The sequence below is a fragment of the Sapajus apella genome, unplaced genomic scaffold (genome assembly GCF_009761245.1).
Source record: "Sapajus apella isolate SASKATOON/1434 unplaced genomic scaffold, GSC_monkey_1.0 scaffold42, whole genome shotgun sequence".
Classification (NCBI taxonomy): domain Eukaryota; kingdom Metazoa; phylum Chordata; class Mammalia; order Primates; family Cebidae; genus Sapajus; species Sapajus apella.
In genome coordinates, this window is record NW_022436982.1 from 20,858,301 (window position 1) to 20,879,950 (window position 21,650).

Genomic DNA, 21,650 nt, shown 5'->3' on the forward strand with positions numbered 1-21,650 from the left:
CCGTAACCAACCAGGGATACATAACTTAAACTTGTTTTTGTTTGTTGAATTTAGAATCTCAGTTTAGCTCTTTTCTATAGAGTATGATTACTATTGTTATTTATTTTTACCAGTTTTAATTAAAATGTTTGTTCACCTATGACCACCTTACACAGTTCTCTGGAAGATTGTTTCATAGCACAAGATTAAAAAGAGAAAATATATTTCATGTTAGAAGAGAAGGGAAAAACAGCATTCATATAGAACTAGATTAAAAATAAAAGACCGATGCAATAATATGTTAATATTTTACTTGGAAGATACATAAAAGGCTGATAAATGATAAGAGAATGCTATTTAAATTAAGCACAGTGATTACAATACTGTTTGTAGAGCACATAAAGCATGTTCTCCATATGCCTTCTTTGTGTACCTCTATGATATTAGAAGAGAAATTTGGAGGTAAAATGTATGGGTAGGTATTTCCTTTTTCAGTGATTGAGAGGCTGGGAAACATGGTGGCAAATACAGGCAGTATCCACTGTTGCTTAAGAAAGTGAAGATTTTCCGTCTCTGACGTTTGACAAAGGTGGTGATTTTGTTGTAGCTTTGAACCTGAGGCTAAATAGCATATGTTGACTAAATAATATATTTGATTGGTCTTTAAACTGGAAGATTAATTTGAAAAGGTTAATCAGGATTTCATTTATTTATAACTACATATAACTTGTTTTAATTAATAAATGTGGTTTTAAAAAATCTGTTGACCAATATCCATGAATGGAAATGTGTTTATACGTTAACATTTTAGAAATGCCCATTCATGTATTTTAAGTGGACATTTACTATAAATATTATTTTCCTTTACATGTGAAGAAAGCATAGCAGCTTACTTATATCATCCATACTCAACCTTTAAAACCTGCACACTATCCCCTTAAATATTATGTAGTTAGTGCTACCGATCATTTAAAATAGAGCTGAAAATTAGAACCCATTGAAAAAATTCTGAATGAGTCTTCTCAGCTTTGAAAAGTATGCTTGGATCTTTAATTGTAACATATGCTTGTATTAGAAAGTATCAGTTAAAGAAAATACAGTTAATAACTCAATCTATTATATTCAACCAGGTGGTTTTGTGATATTACTGCATAATAGAGTAGGGCACTTGTTACACCATAGACTGATTAGGATTCCGGATTTTTTCATATTCTTCAGCATAGCGTTGATACTGATCAGTGAGGAGAGGCTGGTTAGCTTCATCCATACTACCTCTGGCATGTAGCAGACAAGAAGCAGTCGCAAAAATGAGTGCAACCAGTAACAAAGTGGCAACTACTGCTATGGCAATTACCTCAGGTACACTAAATTCCCGACCTATTTGGAAAGAAAGATAAAAATAAAAAGATAAATATTAAAATAGTTATCTCTAAAAACTGGACACCTGGAATTTAGGTATAAATGTCTACATTTTAACAGAAATCCTCATATTTAATATAGATTGGCCACATGGCCTTGAAGCCACTTCCTGATTTCTTTTAATGAGTGGACCCTGTTGGGATAGTCATTGTTATTTCCATTTCATTTTGTGAATGTGAGAGAATGATGACTCAGAGTTTGAGTCACTTGCCCAAGGTCACTTGGTTAGTAAGCAATAAAGTTGGTTTTGGAGCCCAGGTATTTTAGAATATAAGTCTTGTACTCTTCCACTATGACCTACTGCCTCTGTTGGGAAAGAGACTTAAGAAATTTTGAATTTCAAAATCTCAGAAAAAATACCTCAGAGTATCTCACTCCCTTTTCCTTTAGGATAGATAAATGTAGGCAATATAGTAGAGTAGAAAAATTGGGACCTATTCCCTGGGCCTAAGCTCAAACTCATTCTCTTCCTTCATTAGAAATGTGGAGCTGTTAACAGCCTCTTTCAGCCTTAGCTTCCTTATTTGTATAATGAAGATTTTCATACTTACCCCAAAGCATTGTGAGGATTCAATGAGATAGGCTGCTGTACAATAAGCTCGATATCAGCTTAGTGTAGGCTCTCAACAAATATCAAATTCCCTCCCTTATCCTCAAATAAAAATACAAATACAAGCTTCATGCAAAACATAGCTTCAGAACACCATGATTACTCTCTTTAAAGATAACATATTTGCTTTTGGAAATCATCTCAGTGAAAATGCAATTTCAATACTCACTTGGCCACTGAACTTCATAAGTATATCCCAGGTTGTCTGGAGCAGTGACAAACATTTCTGTGTTGGTGACGGGGGGCCAGAATGGCACCATGTTATATTGTCTATTATGTCCAATAGGGGCATTTTCCAATGGAAATGTGGATATATCTAAATTATTCCAAAGACAACTTGTTAATAAACATAAAATTAATATTTATGTTATTATTGAGGCCTAAAGGGATCCAATATTCAAAGAGAATGTGAACAAATTTCATTCTTATTTTATACTGAATAAAGATGAAATTTCACTATAGCAGGATAGGAAATCAGTAAAACAGAAAATGTTTTGAATACAGTACCAATATACTACTCAACAGAAAAAGAGAGCTTTAAAGGAGGGGAGTTTTAGTATTTTATCATCTATCCTGATGGTGAAGAGTTTTTTAAAATTATGTAAAATAATTTCAATAAAATTCATTAAATGTATTTCTCAAAGCCAAAGAAAAGATAAACCTGTAATTTGCTGTGGCATCATCTGTAATTTAAAATTTGAGATTTGGTATACCAGTTAGAGGTTGTACTTGTTTATGACTATTTCTGTTTAGTATTTTTATTTTTTTGCTTCTAGTGTTTTGTTTATTTATTTATTTATCTTCATTTTCTTTTTTTTTAAATGTGTGTGTGTGTGTGTGTGTGTGTGTGTGTGTGTGTATAAAATTGTGTTTTAGGTTTTGGGGTACATGTGAAGAACATGCAGGATTGTTGCATAGGTACATACATGGCAGTGTGGTTTGCTGCCTTCCTTCCCATCACCTATATCTGGCATTTCTCCCCACGTTATCCTTCCCCAACTCCTCACCCCCTGCTGTCCCTCCCCTACATCCCCACCACAGGCTTCAGTGTGTGCTGCTCCCCGCCCTGTGTCCATGTGTTCTCATTGTTCAACCCCCACCTATGAGTGAGAACATGTGGTGTTCGATTTTCTGTTCTGGTGTCAGTTTGCTGAGAATGATGGTTTCCAGATTCATCCATGTCCCTACAAAGGACACGAACTCATCATTTTTTATGGCTGCATAGTATTCCATGGTGTATATGCGACACATTTGCTTTGTCCAGTCTATGGTTGATGGACATTTGGGTTGATTCTAGGTCTTTGCTATTGTAAACAGTACCTCAGTGAACATACGTAGGCATGTGTCTTTATAATAAAATGATTTTTAGTCCTTTGGATATATACCCAGTAATGGGATTGCTGGGCCAAATGGAATTTCTATTTCTAGGTCCTTGGGGAAGCACCACACTGTCTTCCACAATGGTTGAACTAATTTACACTCCCACCAACAGTGCAAAAGTGTTCCTATTTCTCCACATCCTCTCCAGCATCTGTTGTCTCCAGATTCTAACTGGCATAAGGTGGTATCTCAATGTGGTTTTGATTTGCATTTCTCTAATAATCAGTGATGATGAGCATTTTTTCGCATGTTTGTTGGCCTCATGTATGTCTTCTTTTGAAAAGTGTCTGTTCATATCCTTCTCCCACTTTTGGATGGGTTTGTTTGTTTTTCTTGTAAATCTGCTTTAGTTCTTTGTATATCATGGATATTAGCCCTTTGTCAGATGGGTAGATTACAAAAATTTTTTCCCATTCTGTTGGTTGCCGGCTCACTCTAATGATTGTTTCTTTTGCTGTACAGAAAAGCTCTGGAGTTGCATTAGGTCCCATTTGCCTATTTTGGCTTTTGTTACCACTGCTTTTGGTGTTTTAATCATGAAGTCCTTTCCTATGCCTACGTCCTGAATGGTTTGCCGAGGTTTTCTTCTAGGGTTTTTATGGTGTTAGGTCTTATGTTGAAGTCTTTTATCCATCTGGAGTTAATTTTAGTGTAAGGTGTCAGGAAGGGGTCCACTTTCTGCTTTCTGCACACTGCTAGCCAGTTTTCCCAATACCATTTATTAAACAGGGAATCCTTTCTCCATTTGTTTTTTTCAGGTTTGTCAAAGATCAGATGGTAGTAGACGTGTGGGGTTGCCTCCAAGGCCTCTGTTCTGTTCTATTGGTCTATATCTCTGTTTTGGTACCAGTACCATGGTGTTTGATTACTGTAGCCTTGTAGTATAGTTTGAAATCAGTTAGCGTGATGCCTCCAGCTTTGTTCTTTCTCTATTTGTAAAAACCTTTCAATCATTTGAAAAATAATTCCATCCCTCCACTCCTAGACTTATTTTAAATAAGACTTTTGCTTTAAAGACAGTTTTATACATTTTTGAAATCGTTTAAAGTTCTCTTTCTCTTCTTCACAGTTGTTTTATAACATTGCTTTCTAAAAGGTATTTGCAGGTACAAGGAATATTTAAGAAGGAGGCTACTTGTTTTAGTTTAGCTCTCATGTAATTTGCAGGTATTTACATTGACCTGTCCTATAATTTTATGGTCACATCAGAAATGTGCTGTAGGGTAGTTTCCTGTTTTTCATTTATGGTACTTCTCTTCCCACAACAATTCAAGTTACTGGAAAACCTTATGCTACATATGTCACAAACTAAGAAAATGTCAGAAAAAATGTATTTTTCTGGTTCATCAATGACATTTAGGTTAAAATCCAAAGAATCTTTAACAAATTGCTATGAATGTAAAATAATTATTTTTTCAATCAATATAAACAAGGCAAAGGAATATCTTTCCTTTCTTTCACAGGTGAAAGAAAACTTCACTTAAGAGACTTGCCAGGTTACTGGATAGTCTCCTTTTCCTCTGAAAAGTTTACTAACATGGCATTGTGAATAAGTGAATAAATACAACTTGAATATTGCTATGTAGTTCCCAGAGGTGCATGTTTAACACGAGTTGGTTTTGTTAATTCCTAAACCTATTAATTCAAGTTTACTCCTTACTGTAATAAAAGTAATCTAGTTAAACAAACATAAAGTGATCATCATGACTGTAAAATAAAGGAAAGAATGTTGTTTTTATAATATGTAAATTGAACACTTTGGAAAGATTTGTTAAAGGTGAATGGCTAAAATACTGACCCCCATATTGTATTACAAAAGTCATTCATTTATGGTTTCACTTTTTAAAAAGCCGACAGTATATAGATAATTAATTACAGTTGCCATTATGTATATAAATACACATGAAAAAATGAGAAGGAATTCTAATAACAGAATTCATAACTGATTGACAACTAAATGATTAGTTATACGTAAATTATTTATTTATTTATTTTGTTTTTTTGAGATGAAATCTCTCTTTGTCAGCCAGGTTGGAATGCAGTGGTGTGATCTTGGCTAACTGCAACCTCTACCTCCTAGGGTCAAGCCATTCTCATGCCTCAGCCTCCCTAGTAGCTGGGATTATCGGCACCCACTACCATGCCTACTTAATTTTTGTGTTTTTAGTAGAGACTGGGTTTCACTATGTTGACCAGGGTGGTCTCAAACACCTGGGCTCAAGTGATCTGCCTGCCTCGGCCTCCCAAAGTGTTGGAAGTATGGGCTTATGTGTAAGTTGTTTCTTAAATAATTTTTGATGGAACAAACTATTTTGATCAACTTCATCAATTAATGGTCCTAATTAGATTAGATTAGAGGACCTTACAGCTCACATACACACATAGAAATAAGAGCCTGTCTAATGGATAGATAAATCAATAGGTAAACTATAATATCATGTTTATGTGCATGATGAACTAAAGGCATGGAAGCCAAAATTTAGAATGCTTTCAACATACAAAATTTTGTGATGTTTTAACCAGTGGAAACACTTTCATTGTTTGAAAAGTAATGCTAGCCTCTCAGCTGCATAGGAAGGCAGAGAAAGAGGTCTTTTAAATCATATTTTAAAAACTGCATTGAAATGAACTTAAAAGAGATTTCCTATAGTGTGGTATAAAAACCAACATTAACTTTTCAAGTGGAACAAAATTTCTATATGTGAGAGGCCATTAAGTAATAAAAATAAGAACTATGGATTATAGATATACAACTTTAAGTCTTTTGGGGTATCAAAGAGCTCTGTGAGGTTTTTCTCAATTATATTTAAAAGTAATAATTTATGTTGGAAGATATGGATAGAAAAATTTTTGAAAAATAGTAGCCCTTTTTACAAAGCAAAAATTGGAAGAGATGATTTGGTTAGTCCTAGCAAATGGTTAAAAATATCATCCTATAAAAACTATTTGGAGAGACTTCTTGCCTGCATTTTCAAAGGGGAATTGAATGTCTGGAAGTGGCTTGATATTACAGCTATTTTATCCTTATTTTGAATGTATTTTTATGTGCTGAGTGCTTAGCTTAAACTGATAATTATGCCACATAAACAATTTGCTTGGCTGAGCATGCAAAAGGCATATGAAAATGTCTTACCAGCATTGTATCTCCTCAGCCATTCATCAAAGACTGCATCCGTGAAAGTGTGCAGGAGGACAAAAATAGGATCATTTGGAGACAAATGGGTTTGTCCTCCTGTTCCATTTAGGAATAGATGAGCCAAATTGTGAAGGCTTCGAACAGCAGGGTCATACTTTCCTGTGGGATCACTGTAACCTAGATACATAAGTAAGGAGGAGAATAGTAAAACAATATTGCAAATACTTTTCTAGTTAATAGCAATGATTATATTAAGAAACATTTTTTTCAAAGCTTGTGTCAGGCCATATTTTGCCTTAATATAACAGCACTGTTTCTCTGTACCTCTGGTTGATGACATTTGTTTGCTATACCCAGAGCTAGGTTGGTTTTATGCTAGTGGCATGACCTCCTAAATGTAGCCTCTAGGTTAAAAATAATGACCTGCAAAGATACCAGTCAAAATATATAGACACTCTACTTGACAAGGCAGACATTGTCCTACATGGGAATAAAGATAGTGAAAATCTTCAGTTTCTACTAAAAACTGCTGTCACAATTGGGAGAAGAATGCTCTGAGTGTCTTGGAACTTAAGTTGCCAGATATTATTTCCACCTCCTACCTTCGTTTTGAATGACTGTCATCATGTTTATTTTTGGAAAACTAATTTATTTTTTGTGAGGAAGCTACAATTTCTCAGGGCTTTCTAACCATCTCTGTGCTAGTTTTAAGCATTGGGAAAATGTACTCTCAAAACATTTATAGAGCTTTTGATAAATATCTCAATTCCATATATATATATATGTGTGTGTGTTTATATATATGTATGTATGTGTGTATGTGTGTGTATATATATATATATGCTTATATATATATATACACATACACACATACATATATGTATATATATGTGTGTATATATATATGCTTGTATATATATATATACACACATACACACATACATATATGTATACACATACATACATATATATAATTCCATATATATGTGTGTATATACATGTATGTGTGTGTGTGTATATATATACATATACACACATACATACATATATATATACACACACACACACACACACACACATACATACATATATATAAAAGGGAGGAAAAAAGGATAGGTATAGGACAGGTCGTAAATAAAAAATGGAGGGTCTATGATGTAAGACATCTAACTGGCTTGAAAGACCAGAGGTTTGAGATCAGGGAAAGCCTGTGTATTATAAAATGAAATAAGAATTTAAAATTTGTTAACCAGTTCTCTCTCCATCTAAGATTGTGTAATTGTAGCCACCTATTTATTCACCTATATATTTTTTCAAGCATCAATTCCTTTATTATTTGACTTAAAAACATTTAAAGATTGCCTGTGACATATATGGCATGTGGCTTGACACTTGGCTTTTAATACATTTTTGTCAGGAAATAAGTATAATTGTCTTCTGATTGGGCATTAAGAACACATAATCGGCACTTTTTTTAGAAATCAATAGTGATAGCCTTAGTTTATAGATTACCCAAAATATAGTGATTATTTTAATAGAATCATATTCAAATCAGTGGAATCATCTAGTTATAAAAATAAGCAAAAAAGATTAAAATGGCATACAATTTTGAGACTAAAAGGTGAGATAATTAAAAATAATTATTAGATTTATATACCAAATATCTCTGATCAGAGAACAGAGAGGTCTATTTGCATTTTCATGGGGAGATGGGGTGCATATGACACAGACAATGCTATACTGAAGGTAAAATTTAACAATTACAAGTTTATAATAACATAAAAGTACATTCTTTTGAAGACTTTAAATATATATATATATATATATGGCATCATTTGGATTTATCAAAATTTATTATATAAAGACACTGGATTTTGGAAATTTGAATTTGAACCTGTGCTCTGTTACTAACCAGCTGAATATCTTGGGATAATAATTTTACCTCTTCATACCTCACTTTCCTCAGCTTTAAAATACTTTGTGCAAAAGAAGGAAAACCAAGTTAAGCATCAGTAAATGATAATTTGAATTTTTATAGACTTTTGAAAAAAGTTACAGGTTGATACTGACCTAAATAAAACATATGCCTAAACAAGGCTTTATTTAGTGTAAACTAATTGTTTGGAATTATTTTAATATGACTATCATTAAAAAATAACAAATTAATTTAATACACTGTCAAAGTCTTGAATGTTGTTTGCCAATGGTAGACCTTGGTATAGTTACACATATTGGCCAGCTAGCTACTAGAAATTTGAATTTGAATAGTTTTTGGGTGTTTAAGAAATTGGAGCATGATTTCCAAGGGCTTCTCCTGTAATGAAAAGAGCTTCATGGTTGGACTCTTCTCTTTTAAAATGTTCCTTTTCGAGCAGGTGTATCATAATAGGCAATCTCATTCACATAAATTCACAGGATTAATATACTATTCAAAGCCTTCTGAAAGAAAATTGCTTTTGAATAATTCAGTATACTTTGATAACTAGATCTTTTCAAAGTACTGATTTCATTTACTTGCCTTCCACTGTGTTTCGGAAACTGTTCGTAGAGTTGGAATAAAAAGGAGGCGTGTCAAATAAACTGACTTCCAAGCACTGAGCGACATCCTGTGGTTCAGGAAGACGTTGCACCATTGGTCTGGCCACATTTCCAGCTGGATTTCTCCTAATTGGCCCACTCTCAGTGCCTGCAGAAAAAAATGGCATGTGCAAACATTTACACAATGTTTGGAGGTCTTATGATTGCTCTTTAAAACTTTAAACATAGCATGAATATGAAATATAGATTCTCCTTGGTAGAAAAGAAAATTTAAAAATGCATAATTGGTAGAATTAAAGTGAGAAAATCTAAGTTACCATGTCCTACTTCTTTGAATCGAGTAGATATGTGACACATAAAAGCAGTTGAAGGAATAAAAAGAATCACATGAACCGATACAGATCTTGATACTTGTTAAATCAATATATGCTTCTTCCACAAGAATGTATTAAAATGAAAAGTCCATGGAAAATTTTGCCAAAATAATCTCATAAACCTAAGTTCTACACTGAAATCTATATTTCACATATATGTGATATTTTGTACCCAAATGCTGCCTATTTAAACCTTTAGGGAAATAAGGTTAAATTTCTTTGGAAAGTGATACATATTTCAACCAACACACATTTTTCAAATTTTTCAGCAATTCATGTGAGAAATAATGAAACTTTGTGAAGGGCAGTAACAAACAGACAAAGACAAAGAACTGTGATACTAGGGATAGATAATATGACAGAAGCCTTAAAGAAGAGAGAGATAGGGAGGGAGCGGGGAGGAGGAAGAAAGAGAGAGAGAGAGAGAGATCCCATTCAGTCAGATCTCCAGAAAGGCTTTATGAAGAAGAGAGATTTACAAAGAGCCCCATAAGATTAAGAAAACTTTCCATAGGTGAAATAAAAGAAATTTTAAAAGGAAAACATTTTAGGCAGAGGAAATGGCAAGAGATGATACACTTTCTTGTGTCTGTAACAAAGCCTCCTATCTATAACAAAAAAATGTGTGTATCCCACAGACTTTGCACAGTACCTGGCATTTAATAGGTGCTAAAGAGTTGTTAGGGACATGCCATTATATGGAAAAGATCATGTTAGCTATAAAAAAGGGCCTGCTTGGGAAATAGCTTTCCTGGAGTCTCTGCCAGGAGAGTAGCGTACTGTGGGAAAGAAGGGAAGCTAGACCAGAGCTGTATTGTGGGAAAAAAAAATCAAATACCAAGATTAAAAAGTTACATTTAGGCCGGGCGCGGTGGCTCAAGCCTGTAATCCCAGCACTTTGGGAGGCCCAGGCGGGTGGATCACGAGGTCAAGAGATCGAGACCATCCTGGTCAACATGGTGAAACCCCGTCTCTACTAAAAATACAAAACATTAGCTGGGCATGGTGGCGCGTGCCTGTAATCCCAGCTACTGAGGAGGCTGAGGCAGGAGAATTGCCTGAACCCAGGAGGCAGAGGTTGCGGTGAGCCGAGATCGCGCCATTGCACTCCAGCCTGGGTAACATGAGTGAAACTCCCTCTTCTAATTCAAAAAAAAAAAAAAAAAAAAAAAGTTACATTTAATTCCTTAGGAAGTGGAGAGAGATCAAAACCTTAGATGGCGGGGGAGGAGACGTGATTGGTTGGGAGAACTTTGCATCTTTCTGTCCTAGTGGTCTCCAGGAAGAAATATATGTGCCGTAGAGGGACAAGCAAAATAATCCACTAATTTGGGGAGAGATAATCTTACAACTTCAACTCACATTCCTTTTCCTTTATTCAGAAACCTTCCCATGTTCTATGCTTTACAATTAATGTAATAATCAGAACCTGATAAATTAGCATAATGAAGTTTATGTAATATGTAACTAAAACCTCAGTTGGGATTGGAAACTGTATTTATTGAGTGTGCATTTTCACCAAAAACTTTCACCATCCCTAGATAAACTATCAATTCAAGCTGATATTTTGAGGATTACTGCTCAGGAAGCTATCAGTAAATCCCAAGAAGCAAATATTGATTACTTGAATTTCAAAACATCCTATTCTAATTTGCCCTCAAAGAGTTCCATAATAGAAAATGCTGATAGTAAAGAAATTAGTTAAATCAGTTCATTTTTTACTCCAGTGTTTCTTAAATTTGTTTGCATATGGACAACTGCTGCTATTGCATCTAACATCCTATAGACCAAAATCCTGTGGAATTTCCATATAAAAATAAATGGAAAGTTGCACATGTCTGAAGAAGAAAACACATTTGAGAAGTATTGTGAATAAATAACAGTGTTCTTCTATGTTGATTCAAAGATGGTATTTTGGTGACTGGAAGAATGTTGGATGCAATAAAATAGTAACTTTTTCAATCTACCAAGTTTGATGAATTTATTTTGAATATTAGAGAAATACTACATAACAAGCATGTAAAGAAATAGGTATGAAATATTTAAGGAAGGTTTTATCTAAAGTTGGAAATATGTGGGTCTCCAGTAAAAGATGATCAGTAAAACAACAGAAATGGACAAGATCATTAAAGAAGAAAGGTAATAGAAGAGAGAATTGTTATGGGGACTAAATAGGATACTAAAGCAAAGCACTTCGTACCATATCAGATACAAAATACGTGTTCAATAAAATGACAGTTTTTCCCTTTCCTTTGCCTTGTAAATAAAATGCCTGCTATTTAACTTTTGCAGTGAAACAAGGGGTAATCTTAAGATTCCTTTAACCTAAATATTCTTCAGTTTGTCATGAGACTATGTGTCTGAGTTAGGAGACTTGTTATATTAACTGACAAGAAAAATTATGATTAAAAAATCTCTTCCTCTTCTCACCTCCTGTGCTATAATTGCATTTACTTATTTAAACTGTGTTTTATTTTGGTGTCCAACCATCAGGATGATTGGAAAATGTCTAGAAAACTCTCAGGCCAAAATACAATGGCCTGGTCAGAAAGAGATAAATGCTTTGGTATCTGCAGACATCCTGATCCTCAGTTTCATTTCTCTGCCACAAGGTGGGACCATGCATTCAGCATACCAAACAAATACAAATTTATTCTAAGTTTTGAACTTCTACAGAGGAAATTTTCATATATCACTTCTCTTATTCCTATACACTGCTAAATAATCATCTAATTGTGAAAATATACATCTAATTTTTCCTAATTTTAGAATATTTCTTACTTAAGTACATAAAATAATTTAATACTTGATGCATAAAATAATATATGTAGAATAAATATGTTGTAACTATAATAAAACGAATTCACATAATTCTTATTTTTATATGGAAGAGCAGTCAAAAGAGCCAGGCATGCCTGAAGAAGAAAAATAAGATGAGGTAGGGAGTGTCTAATAATTAAACCTGGTGTTACTAGCACAGGCACAGATAATAATATGATCCAAGTAAGAGACTAGGAAGCTCAGGAAGGGATCTACATGTGGCAGGAACTTGACCTGTGACAGAGGTGGCGTTCAGATCACTGGAGAAAGGATGCTGGGACAACTGGTTAGGTGTTCTCTTATTGTGTTTATGTCAGAAGAGCTGGAGAGCAGCTAGCTGGCAGACATCAGTACAGTAACCTCCTTTACTGAAAACTATCCCCCATATCACCTTTTGCTTTCTGACTTTCTACATGAATAAACATACATTTGGTTTGTTTCTTTTCTTTTTTTTCTCCCATGGCATTTCCAACTTTTTGCCTGTTTTTCACATTTTCTTCAGAAACATTTTCTGTGAAATTCCAACACAAGGCACATGACTACTAAGCAGTGCTAAGAAAACTAAGAGGATTAGTTTATGCAATTAGACATTTCCAAAATAAAGTTAGCAAGATATTGACCAAATTACAATGAGTAACTTGGTCAGTGTAAACGCACTGTAAAAATGAGTAGGCACTTTCTGTTTCCACAGGAGCCACTTATGGAGTGTCTTGAATATTTTAGGCCCTTAATTGAATGCCTGGTACACTGTTTCTCTATAATAAAAGTAGATTTTAGTCTGGATTCTCTAGTAGAATGAAGGACCTTCCAGGCAGCATATTTAATCTCTTTATCTGAAAAGAAATTCTGACTCTGAGCAATCATTTGCAACTTACTATTACAAAGTGTTCCCAGGGTATCATAATCTTCCAAGTATTCACAGACCACACGCCATTCAGAAAAGACAGAGTTTGGGCTTATTAGAGTGGAATCAAAGTTGCTTCTGGATCCCATCAAGTCATCCGTGCAGATATCACAGACATTTTTCCCCGTCGCAAAATTCCAGTAAGGAAGGGAGAAAGAAGGCTCTTGCAACATTTCCTAGATCACAGAAACTCTGTTAATATTCTCTGCTTCTGTTTACAGTTCTTCGGTTCTGCTTGGTCTACTCCCTGACAGTCTATTTCTATTAGCTGTCTTCAGACTAACCAGGTACTGGTTAGTGTATCAACGGCGTCTGAGGGGCCCAGAGGAGTTCATACCTTATTTAACAAAGCTAGTAATTTATTACAAGGAGTCATTTAGGCATTAAAGGGAATGAAACTCAACTCATTGTGCAGAAATTTTTGAAAATGATTTGGAGGGTTAAAATGTCTTCTTTTTCTTTTTTAGCCAGGTAGTTACATTTCTATTGGTTATAACAAAAATTGTCAATAACAACATCGACTTATTGGCATTTTCACCTTCTTCAATTTTTCTATCTTTACTTCAAGCATCATTAACTCTTAGTCTGGTGCCAGATCCAGACTTAAAATATGTTATGTAGAGTGCTGATTTTTGTTTTGCTTCTGTTTTAAAATTTCATTTGAATGACTGGGCATTTAGATTTTGGTTTGGTCACAGGCCAATGGGCTCTTTCACACTGGGCATGGAAGGTGTTTTATTTATGAAACACTGCCTTAGAATCTAATCTTTTACAACTCAGGCTTCTGCCTAAATCTTATACTGATAAAAATGCTAAACAGAAGCAGAGTAAATCTTTCTGCCCATTGGTTTTTAGACCAGAGACCTAGTTTCCCTTCAGAGCTGATCTCACATTTTTTAAAATGCTGACCTCAAGATCACATCCTTATTTTATTCAGTTCTTTAAAACATATAATTCCTTGTTATTTCTCATTTCTTTTGGCCCTTGAGAAGTTCTATTTATGGTATGGGATTTAAATGTAGGGATTGCAGTTGTTTTATCTTATCTCTCAAGCACTCAGGACATTCTGCTTTTTCACTTCCCTTTCTAGGAAGCACTTTCTTAGCCTTGGGTGTTTTAGAGGGCCAAAAGCTTTCCAAGTTATCCCTAGTTATTGGTCTCCAGAGGTTTGTAGGCGTCCTTTAGAAGCCACCATTGTGGTTCACAAAAATTAGTGACAGCTTCCAAGGGATCATTAAGAATGGGTTTGTGGTTCAGCAACTGACATTTGGGAGCCAGAGCATATTCATGTGGCATTTCAAACATGAATTACATTTAAATTGTAATTTGTTGGATCCCTTGTGCTGTTGGGTTTTTAAAATGTAAGTCATAGAGGTTGAAGTTTACAGAGACAAAATTGAAGCTTTTAGATACTTTCCACCTGCCCTTTCATTTTGGTGTGCCCATGAGAAAATGACTCGAAGGCATGAAGATCTGCAGTCAATTACAAATGACAGATTTATCTACTCATAATCTACTAAGTGTCTCACTTGTAATCAGAGCTATAAAATATGATGTTCAGAGTATCAGACGAATTCATTTAATCACTCTCGAACTGCAAATGGTTAGTGTACTTTCAAATGAATATTTTATCCTGTATTTTAGTGCATTACTTCTCTCTCTCCTAACCATTTATTTTTTTCTTAGAATAATGCTGGCACAAGCATTCTGCAAATTAGTAAATTAATCTAATACTTTTCCTGTCTTCAGATATTTTTAGCTTAGTTCTTGTATTTTAACTTGAAGGGCGAGATTCATTGCTGTTGTTTCACATAGAAAACAGGTTTACTTTGTGGATTTCTTAGCTGAGATCTAACGACTTAAACTCTTATTTTAAAATTTCAATATTTTTCTCAAGAAACAGAGCAGTTGGTAAAAGAAACAAGAGTAAAGAATCTATATAACTAGACATTTTAATATGTTTTGAGCTTATCTGCTTGAAAAATAAGCATGAAATAGCTGCTTGAATTGAGGTTCACTTCTCTTTTCACTAGAAAAGATAATTTAGCCAATATCTTTTCACTAAAAATATTGCCTGAATGATGTAATTTTTTTTGTATTTTTTAAATGTTTTTTCAAATTTTATATATTTTAGGTGTTCAACATAGTGCTTTGATAGAAATATACATAGTTAAGCAATTGCTATAGTCAAGCAAATTTACATATATGTCCTCTTATATAGTAATGTGATATTTTTAATAGGTTTCTTTTGTAAGCCTCAAAGGGTAGGGAATGTGGAAAAAATGTAGTTCAATGAAAATATGAGAATCTAAATGGAAAGGAATTATTTTTCATGATTTAAACCCTACACCATGTTGGAAGGAATCACTGGAATAATGAGATATACATCTGGGACTTGAAAGTTGGGAAGTCTCTAACCCACATCATTAGGAGGAGGAATCTGCTTATATTTAATAGAGATGGAAGACATGCAAATGAGCTTCTTCTGTTTCAAGCTTTATGAAAGTCTTGTTTTCAGTGAAGCTGTAAAACATTTTTAAACTTTTAATTCATACCTGCAAATGTCTCATTTTGCTCATTATTGATAATACTTTTTTTTCACTTCACCAAGATAAAAATTAATAAGTAATGAAAACAAGGAGAAAATGAAATGCCAAAGACAGGTTAGTAACATGAAATTACTTTTTCATCAAATGTTCCGATGATTCTGAAAACTAGTGAATTAAAATGACTTCCAAACAAGGCATCTTGTCTGTAAAGAGTCTAAAAACTGAAACGCTTCTTACATACCTGCATGTCTGTCTCTAGACGCAGGAGGTGGTACCTGTGCCATGTGAGGAAAGCCGGTCCCTCATGAGAGAAATCCACTTCACCAAAGCTTTCCTGCCCTGCCCCAAGGAAAGTCTTTTTGACTGAGTAATAGTGTGTCCAAACAAAGTAGTTATAAATGGAAATGTTCTCAAATTGTGGCGTGTTGCCATCTGGCCCCAATATTTCTTCTGATCTCCTGGTGGCAATGACAAATAAAGGGTGAGTTGTGCGCTTTGCCATATCCAGGGCCCGGACAAAGTGGTTCTTTTCTTCTTTACTTAAGTCCAGAATATTTCTTCTGACTTTAGGGAAACAAAATTCAAGCATGAAAACATCTGGCTTGTGGGGATGGGTAGAGAAAGAGCATCATTGTCTTGTAATACACCATGACCCATTTATCCATCTGTTCAAATGTGTTTTAAACTATTTTATACTTTAAAAAAAAATCCTTAACTAAAACCCTTTCTTCAGGCCTGCTTTCTCTCTCTCTTTGTTCCCTTCTCTCTCTCTTTTTCCTCTCTCCAATATACTGTGTGATTTCTCTTGCCTTTCTTTAATCTTACCTATGGATTTTACAATTTTGTGACTTTGTCATGTTTATTTCTGCCTACTATTGGCATTTGTATTGGAATTTTCTAACTTTCTGTCTTTTTAACATTATAATTCTTATAAAATTAGGTGGTATAACATGGTTAAGACCACAGAATTATTCTATGACTTTGGGCACATTTTTCGAAGTCTCAGTTTTTTTTATCATTAAAGTGTGGATAAAAATAATTCCTACTTTACAGAATTGTAAAGTTTAAGGAGCATACACATAAAAAGCAATTAGCCCAAGGCCTCACTCGTAGTAGAGACTCAATACATGTTCTGTTATACCCTTAGTCTACTATCTGGCACATAGAACACAATAGAATATTGTAGGCTGTTACTGTTTAATGCTTTGTTATTTAATGCTATTTAGTCTGCAGGCTAAACTCTTCATCTCAAATGCCTGAATTTGTGCATCATGGTGGGAAATTTATTTAAGGGTCAGCAGAGGTAGTGGCAGAGCTAAAATATAAGGGCTAGATAGATCTCAGTGTGAATTCCAGGTTTACTAAATATCAGCTGTGTGGATTTGAACTTTCTGAACCTCATCTGTGACAATTAACATGTTTACCTGAAGGAGTTACTGAAAAGACTAGTCATAAATACCTAACAAAGTTCCTAGGATATAGTGGTTTCTCAACAAATGTTTCAGAAGAAAATATTGGTCAGAAGTTCTGGGCTTCAAACCTAACCCTTCACATTAAACAAGTTTCTTAACCTTTCTAAGCATCAGTTTCCTCAATTGTGAAAAGAGAGGATTGAGCTTTGATTTCCAGGTATTCCTCCAGCTCAAAAGAGTTAAGATTCTATTCAGAGCCTTGAGTCTCGTGCAAGACTTGTGAACTCATTCATATCTCCACTTACCTACGAGAACCCTCTGGTCACAGGCAGCTCCTCTCCAGCCAGGTCGGCAAGACCCACAGTTGTGTCCTGAGAAGTTGCCATTGCAGTGACATGTCCGATTGAAGAAGCGCAAGGGCCACTCCTCCCGATCATCTCTGCCATCATGTGGGTACTGAGGGCTGTGGGGCCGGGAGTCTGCAGTCACTGCCTCGCATCTGCCCCTCCCTGATGATGAGCCACAGCGATCTGTCCCAGGCCCAGACACAGGTGATAGGTCTGGGCAACACATACCACTTCTCAAAGCCTCAACAGTGGCACAGTCTCTTGGGAATTGAGCCTGGGCCTGGTGAAAAAGTGGCAGCAGGAAGAAGATACAGCTCAGAGAAAGAAGTTTAGGAGCATTCATTCTGCTTGAAGTAAGAGTGCAAAACAAAGATCTGGTTCTCAGCCCTTTGTGTAGAGAAGACTGAAGAATGTAGATGAAAATCCAGCTGAAAAAGATAAAGTAAAATGAAATTATGCAAGTTTTTCTTCATACTCATAAATGGTATGAACCCTTCCCAAATACCTACAAAATGGAATCCATATGTAAAATGACATTTCACACAAATAATAAAAATAGTAATTTACCTTTAAAATTTGACATCTATAACACCTACATGTATGATACCGACATAATTAAATTACCTGTCCTAGTCATTTTGTTTTCTTCATTTTATATACATATATACATTCTAGGTATCAGTTATCAAAAGCATTAATTAGTAGGTCACCACCATTAATTACATTTAATTTAACCTTGGAGCTGAAAGAAGAACTGGGAACAGATTTCCAGCAAGTTAATTTTTGTGATTTAAAGTCTGTTATACGAATGGAGTTTTGGCAGGAGTCTACCCACTCCCCATAGGACTTCTTTTCAGTACCTTAAAATCCTGAAGGATGTTAGTCTCTGATCAACCTCTCTTAGAACTGAACGTTTTATATTTACTTGCGTTTCTTGTCCTCTCACGTCAGAACTGTTAATTGCATGTGAATTGCTGCCTGATAACTAATCCCAAATCTGCTCACCCAAACTAGGAGGGGCTGGTCTTTTTTTCTACCCTTTACTAATCCCTTTCACTTCAGTGAATGTTTCTGCCCTTTAAGAACTTGATCAGCACATGATTCCCTTCTCACTGATTTCCTTGTGATATTTGAGTTTTAAGAAAAGACCAGAAGTACAAATTTGTAATACAAATCAGAGAAACTAATGAGATATATTTACATTGAAGAGATTTCTTTTTTTCCTTTGACAGCATATCTTTAGAAGCTGAAACAAGATTAATTACCTTTTCCTAATGATATAAAAGCCAGGCTAGTGCTTGTACCTGATAGGAGTTTTTGGTTGTGTTCTGTCTTAAAAACAGATGTTACTGTTCTTACAATTTCTAAGAGAATCATTGCAGTGGAAAAGGCATCAGGTACAGTTACACCACAGCACATGACATTGGCTATCATGGTGCCTGCAGGCTTTGACAGAGTTGGGAACTTCAACTCTATTACCTTCATGAGGCTGGTGTCCATCTCTGTGGCAAAATATTATAGGGACGCGACTTGTATTGTTTATAGACAATGCCTACTCAATGTCTTCTAATTTCCTACTTTCTCTTCAAATAGTCTTAAGCCGATGACACTAAGGGTAATAGAGTCATGTATTTCAAGAGGAATGTTCTCCTGAAGTTGAAAACTCATGTATATGAATTCAATCTTCAACTGTAAGCTTTAGTTTGGAACACATAATTACTGTGAAAAGGTTATCAGAATTCAGGATCAGGGTTAGCTGTCCTATTTAAACCTCAGCCATAAAATTGCTCAGAAAACTATCTAAAATAATTAAATGTATGGTTACAAACAACAACAGCAACAAAACAAAGACCAGTGCCACTAAGGGTAATAGGTTCACATATTTTCAGAGGAATGTTCTTCTGGAGCTGAAAAGCCATGCATATAAAGTCAATTTGTAAATCTAATCTTTATTTGGAATATATAATAACTGTACAAAAATTATCACAATTCATGATCAGTGTTAGTTGTCTTATTTGACTCTAAGGCATCAAATTGTCTAGAAAATTAAATAATTGGGTGTATGATTACAAACAAAAAAGACAACTAAATATATATCTATAAATTAAGGTAAGAAAGAATAAAAGGAATTTTTTGTTTGTGGTCCCTTGTCTATATCAATATGATTTATTACAATTATATCAAACCATGGTTATTGAGATGTTTGTGAATCTAAAACGTTACTCTTTCCTTATTTTTGCCTGTTACTTACATGACAATCTACTAATGTGTATACACATTAGGATATTTACTAAAATGTTTTAAAAAACAGAGAAATTCTGGTGATGATTTAGTCCATATATATGGGGCAACTTTTTTTCCCTCTTGACTCCATAGGCTAGAAAAGCAAAAAATGCTTTCATTACTGTGGAAGCAAACTTTGGTGACCAGATTTTTCACCCCAGCGCTATGTATCCAAATTGTTGCATATAAAATACTTTACATTTTTTAAAATGGCAGTTTGAAATATCATTGTAAGGAATATACCATATTTGGGAGGCCATGGTGGGCAGATCATGAGGTCATGAAATCAAGACCATCCTGGCCAACATGGTGAAACCCCATCTCTACTAAAAATACAAAAATTAGCTGGGCATGGTGGTGCACGCCTGTAGTCCTAGCTACTTGGGAGACTGAGGCAGGAGAATCACTTGAACCCAGGAGGCAAACGTTGCAGTGAGCCGAGATTGCACCACTGCACTCCAGCCAGGGCTCTATCTCAAAAAAGAAAAAAAAAAAAGGAATATACCGCATTATATTTACCCATTCTTTTGTTCAGAGATATTTGGATTATTTTGCAGGATTTTCTTTTTCTATTATGAATAATACATCTATAGTCTTTAAATGTTTCCTGGTGAATATATGTAAGAATTTCTTCATGGTAGATATTTAGAAAGGGATTTTGCTAGTCATGAAGTTTGTGAATATTTACAAAAAAACCTCAATTGTTTTCCAAAGTAGTTGTATTAATTTACATTCCTGCCAACAGCGTTTAAGATTTCTTATTGATTCATAAGCTTGCTAATACTTCATGTTAATAGATTTAATTGCCAGTTATATGTTTGTAAAATGGCGTTTCATTAATCTCAATACCTAATAATATTTAATACTATTTTTGTGCTTTTATCTCTTCTAAGTTTCCTTTACTGTGAAATAGTTTTTTCATGTCTATTACTGATTTTTGTATTGCGTTTTTATCTTCTTAACATGTAGAAGTTTCTTATATATTCTCATTTCTAGTCTTCCATTAGATAAATACATTGAAAATATCTTATTTCAATTTGGGGCTTCATTTTGCCATTCTTTATGTAGTCTTCTGATGAACAGTTCTTAATTTTCATGTCATTCTAGCAAACTTTAAATTTATGGTTACTGATTTCCATATCTTGCTTAAGAAATCTTTCCTCTGCATTGTGGGGTGGCTCATGGCTATAATCCTAGCACTTTGGGTGGCTGAGATGGGTGGAATATTTGAGGTTGGGAGTTCAAGATCCAGATGGGCAATATGACAAAATCCTGTGTCTACTGAAAATACAAAAATTAGCTGGGTGTGGTGGTGTATGCCAGTAGTCCTAGCTACTTGGGAGTCTGAGGCAGGATAATCACCTGAACCCAGGAGGCAGAGGTTGTGGTGAGTCAAGATTGCACCACTGCACACCAGCCTAGTTGACACAGCCAGACCCTGTCTCAAAAACAAAGATATTCCTATTCCAGGGAAATGAGGAACGTGTCTTTTCCTTCTTTCCAGGTGGGTAACCAATCATCTTCACAGTCTATACCTCTCTCAAATTCCTCCTGAATCACTAAGACTCCTTTGATAAAAAAACAAAGCCAAAGCCTTTTTTTCTTTTTTCCTCCCTTGTTCTCTCGTCACAGATGGGTAATTGTGTCCCTGTGCCACAGGATACTCCCCTCAGATGCATTCTCCAAATTGGAGAAAGTTAATTCCCCTGAACCCTAAATTGCTTGGCTTAAAATTGAGCCAGGGGAAGGGAACCCAGAAGACTGACATGCCAGCAAAAGGGTGAAGAGTTTTTTCTTTTAACCGTTTGGACTTCTGGCCTCTCTTTCCCTGGGCAAACCAGTGAAAGCAATGGTAAAGATCATTTTAAAGATTTGAAAAAATTGGATGAAGTCTCTCTC

The 21,650-nt window shown here is 34.9% G+C and overlaps 1 protein-coding gene across 1 annotated transcript; it reads right to left on the reverse strand.

Moving 5' to 3' along the window:
• Window positions 1-273: 273 nt before the first annotated feature.
• TYRP1 (tyrosinase related protein 1) lies at window positions 274-18,495 on the reverse strand. Its single transcript, XM_032300224.1, has 8 exons — window positions 18,329-18,495; window positions 17,427-17,896; window positions 15,951-16,273; window positions 13,132-13,336; window positions 9,043-9,210; window positions 6,522-6,701; window positions 2,178-2,324; window positions 274-1,356 (listed from the first exon to the last, which is right to left on the reverse strand). Exons 2-8 carry the CDS (start codon window positions 17,809-17,811, stop codon window positions 1,151-1,153), a joined length of 1,614 nt encoding a protein of 537 aa, XP_032156115.1. The 5' UTR covers window positions 17,812-17,896; window positions 18,329-18,495; the 3' UTR covers window positions 274-1,150.
• Between the last annotated feature and the right edge of the window lie 3,155 nt (window positions 18,496-21,650).